This window comes from Poecilia formosa, unplaced genomic scaffold (genome assembly GCF_000485575.1).
Source record: "Poecilia formosa unplaced genomic scaffold, Poecilia_formosa-5.1.2 Scaffold28, whole genome shotgun sequence".
NCBI classification, from domain to species: Eukaryota; Metazoa; Chordata; class Actinopteri; order Cyprinodontiformes; family Poeciliidae; genus Poecilia; species Poecilia formosa.
Window position 1 is genome coordinate 82,538 of NW_006799967.1, and position 4,244 is coordinate 86,781.

At 34.7% G+C, this 4,244-nt stretch overlaps 1 protein-coding gene across 1 annotated transcript in view; it reads right to left on the minus strand.

Annotated features, from left to right (window-relative positions):
• dtwd2 (DTW domain containing 2) overlaps positions 1-479 on the minus strand; it is a 3,343-nt gene extending 2,864 nt beyond the window's left edge. Inside the window, exon 1 of the mRNA XM_007548764.2 lies at positions 96-479. Within this exon, the coding sequence (XP_007548826.1) occupies positions 96-259 (164 nt within the window). The 5' untranslated portion in view covers positions 260-479. The remainder of the gene's footprint in view (positions 1-95) is intronic.
• Between the last annotated feature and the right edge of the window lie 3,765 nt (positions 480-4,244).

The window sequence follows — 4,244 nt, forward strand, 5'->3', positions numbered from 1 at the left end:
TATATATATAAAATTTTTTCTTACAGCTTCTCGTTCAGATTCTCGTTAACTCAAACTAGGCTAGCTAGCGTTAGCTTCGCTCTCATTCAGCTCACCGGCAGCGCAAACAGGTCGGTCTTCTTTCCTCAACTTCAACCGGGAGGGTAGCCAGGTCTCCGAAGGCGTCCACTAACTCGTCGTCTGCGTAAGAACCGTCACAGGCTGGAAGTCCGTTTTCCTCCAGGCTGACAGGAGAGCACACACAAGGACCATTGTCCATTGCGGTGTTAGCCACTAGCTAACCTCGATGTTGCGTTCGCGTAACTCGGAAATTTAAATTTCCACCGTAAAATCTAAATTTTCTTGTAAAATGTGCCGGATTAAATCTATTGGATTTTAAATAAACACGTAATATTGTTAAATTAAGAGGTTGCTGGTTTAAATTCGATGTTCATGGTATTTTTCTGTATTTTACACTAATTGAAGACCAAATATTTTAATGTGACCGGAATGCATCACACGCACTCCAGTGAAGGACAACAGCATCTAGCAAGAATTTCCGGTGTAGAAAATTGATAAACTAGTAAGGTAGTGATTGTTATGGAGCTGGTTTTCTGCGACGTAATTGTACAGGTGAATCTAAAAATACATTTAATGTCCAACAAGTCATTGTTTATACTGGGGATATTCTGCTTGGGGTTTGGTCGGGATGAGACATACTCTCTCGAGGGTAATTTAATTCAAATTCAAAAATACTTTTTTGATCCCAATCCCAAAGCGAAATAAAGTGACGAATTAACCTTACAGTCATGGTTTTGTTATATTATCGTAAACTCACTTTATTTCTCTAACCACAGTTGCAAAAGGAAAACGTAACTTGCATTTTAGAGAGATTTATTTCACAGATTAATAAAGTGCATTGACATGGTTATGGTTATGATACCTAGATTTCCAAAATTAACTTGAATTTAAAAATGAAGTTGGGATCAACTTCATCAAATCCAGCCTTCATCTCCTATTGAAGCACTGGAAATTTTATTTGGTCTCGTCTGTGGGATCTCTTTTATTGTTTTCTGATTTTTGGTGCTCTGGATTTTATTTCGATGAATTTGAGTATTGGGGCCTTAATATAAATGCACACCAATTTTTTTTTATAATTTTTCTTTGTCAACAACTTTTTCCTAAAAATTGCAGTAAAGTGTTTTACAAATTTGACTGAGTTTAAGTGACTGCTGCCTCAGCCGTACCTGATGTCAAGTTGCAGTACCTGATTGATGCGGCACTTAATAAAAAGTCACACTTAACATCATACAGTAGCGCAAATATTGTTAAAATTTCTTCCAAATATTTCTAAATTACCACGAAATCTGTGATTCTAATTGCAAAAGAAAATACAAAAAAAAATCACAAACTCCTTGATGGACTGTTCAATGTGAAAAGATGTTCAATATTATTTAAGACTGAAACAAACAGTTGTTAATTGATATTTTAACAGTTTAATGGGTTTTTTCAATACCTTCTGGCACAACCGGCCCTTTAAGAACATTCAGACTTTTGATTTGGCCCAAAATAAAAATGAGTTTGACATCTCTGCTGTAAATGCTCTGGAAACGTAGAGTAGTCAAACTTAAAATGAGATTTAAACACAGTTAAAGACTTACTAAGACATTTACTGTCAGTGAAAACATGAGACTTTTCAAACATGGACTGAACTGTTTGAACAGAATGAGAGATTTTGTCTAAAGCCATCCATGAAGTCCTCACTACAAAAACACAAAGTCCTGGCCAACCTTCTACTGCAAATATCTTAGAACAGTTGAAATAAGACAAAACTAACTTACAAGTAACTTATCAACAAAATATAGGAGCTTGTCAACTTCCTTGATGAAAAAGTATTAGATTTGTTTCACTTACAACATAGAAAAAAATGTCTGCCGGTAGAACTAACACTTAAAACAAACTCATATATCTTGCTGAAAAGTTACTTGTAAGTTATTTTCGTCTGATTTATAGTCTAATAACATATTTAGAAAGTAGACAACAATACTGTAGAATTGTGTTTTTGTGTCGGTTTATATCACATAAAGTAAATAGAATACACTGAAGTCTCTGTCAGGTGATTAAAAGTCAGACTGTTAGAAGGGAGTCAAACGTTTCTCCAAATCTGTTGGATTGATCTTTTCCTTTCTCCTCATTTCCAGGTAGAAGATGCTCTGAAGATCGGACTTGATGTGACTGGAGTCTCTTTAGCTTTGGGAGTCGTGACCGTAGCTTTGCTAATCTGGAAGACTAACCAGTGGAAAAGTAACTGACAGTGAGAATCTATTCTGAAGGATCTAGACACATTTTAAATTATTAAACTGTTTTAGTTTCATCCTGACGATGGAAACAACATATTTCTGATTTTTAATGGTCTATTTGTTACCGCTGCTTTAGGAGTGATCAGTCATAGTTGTGATAATAAAAATGAAGTACATTAAATATTAAACATTTATTTAATCTTCTTGTTTTAATTTTGAGGAGTGACTGAGGCTCTTTGTAAGCCAATTTAATTCCTATTAAAAAGTCTAAACGTGTTGCCACCACTGCACCGACCTGTTTTAACCTGCAGGGGCAGTGTAATCTCATCAGTACAGTAATTTGTGCTTTTTAGTGATTTTCTAACACATAAACAACTGTCTACATGTTACTCAGACATAAGCTGAGATATAAGATGTACTATGAAGTGTACAACAATTATACATACATTCAAATCAATAAATTATTCTTTAAAAAGTTTATTTATTTCAATAACTCCATCACTGAACAAAACACATTAGATTAGTTCCACATAAACTGATGTTTTCAAGCCTTTGTTTCTGGTAACTGAAGATTTTCTGTTTGTAGCTAAATAAACATGACATTTAAAATACTACATCATACAAATAAAACAAATTCATTTTAGTTGAGAAATACTGGATAAATGAAAAGTATCTTTAATAATTTGATAAATAGGCGTCATTGGAAACATATTCTTATTGACTGAATATGACCGTAAAACTTAGGAATTTTTTATGAAATATGAACTCTATTGAACTGAACTGAATTTACATCGACTCATTTTGAGTTACATTAATGCTCCATGACAAGAGTCAAGCATCATCACTGCAGATTGACAAAAGAAACCCAACACCCAATCCATTTGAGACTGACTTATATTCTTTGAAGTAATTCGTCTTTGTTTGCAAAATCTTTTTATTCACATTTATAAAACTCTAAAACCTGGAGAGATATTAATTTATTTTTCAAACGTCTCAAGTCTAACATTTATTTTTTTAATGGCACTGAATTTATCCTTATTCATACATTTTCTGATCTTTTAGATTATTCTATTTTCAATTATTTTCTGTTAGTGAATCTATAGAAGCAAAATTTCAGTGGTTTAATCCATTATGCATGTTACGACAACCTGAAGTACTGCGAAAATGTTAGTTTATTTTATTACCTCAATAAACATATTTTAATCTGTGATAAAATAAGCTGTGCTACCAAGTTGGCATAAGTGACCCATTAATGACCCATAAGCATTGCATGCGGAAAATGCTTACTGGGAATATTAAAGCAATTTTATTCATAAGATAAGATCTCAATAAGACAAACTGAATCCCTCTAAAGGAGAAAAACATATGGGGATATTTTCAGAAAAAGCTGATGACCATGGGCTTGAGCTCCTGCCCCTTTTATCCTTGATGCCCCTAGTGCCCTTTTTGAGGTTTTGTCAGAAGGCCTGCTTGTGCCCCTCAGCAATATTATTTAGCTAAATATAATAATTCAGCAAAATAAACTAGTCCGGCTGCCCTCAGTCTAATAATGACTCTCAGAGCCTCCATGTTGTTCGGACCAACAACATGGAGGAGGAGGGGCGGATCTGTAACTATCAAATTATGGGCAAGAATCATAGGCGGATCTACCGGGGTGGCATGGGGTGGCAGGCAAACAGAGCCTTGCCACCCTGTTTGCCACCCCCGCTGGACATTACGAACACGAACATTTTTTTCCGACAACATTGAATGCAGCACAATGTAGTCCACACTCCATACCAGTTGGTGGCGGTAATGCTCACCTAACTTTCTAGCCAACTGCCAATAAATTTTAAGAAGAAGAAGCAAAACATTCTGATTGAGCTGACTGAGTGGCGGGAAGTGAGAAATGAAATGAAAAAGAGGACTGAAAACAGTAAGAGTAAAAAAAAAAAAAAAAAAAGTATTAAATATCTATGTCCGTTT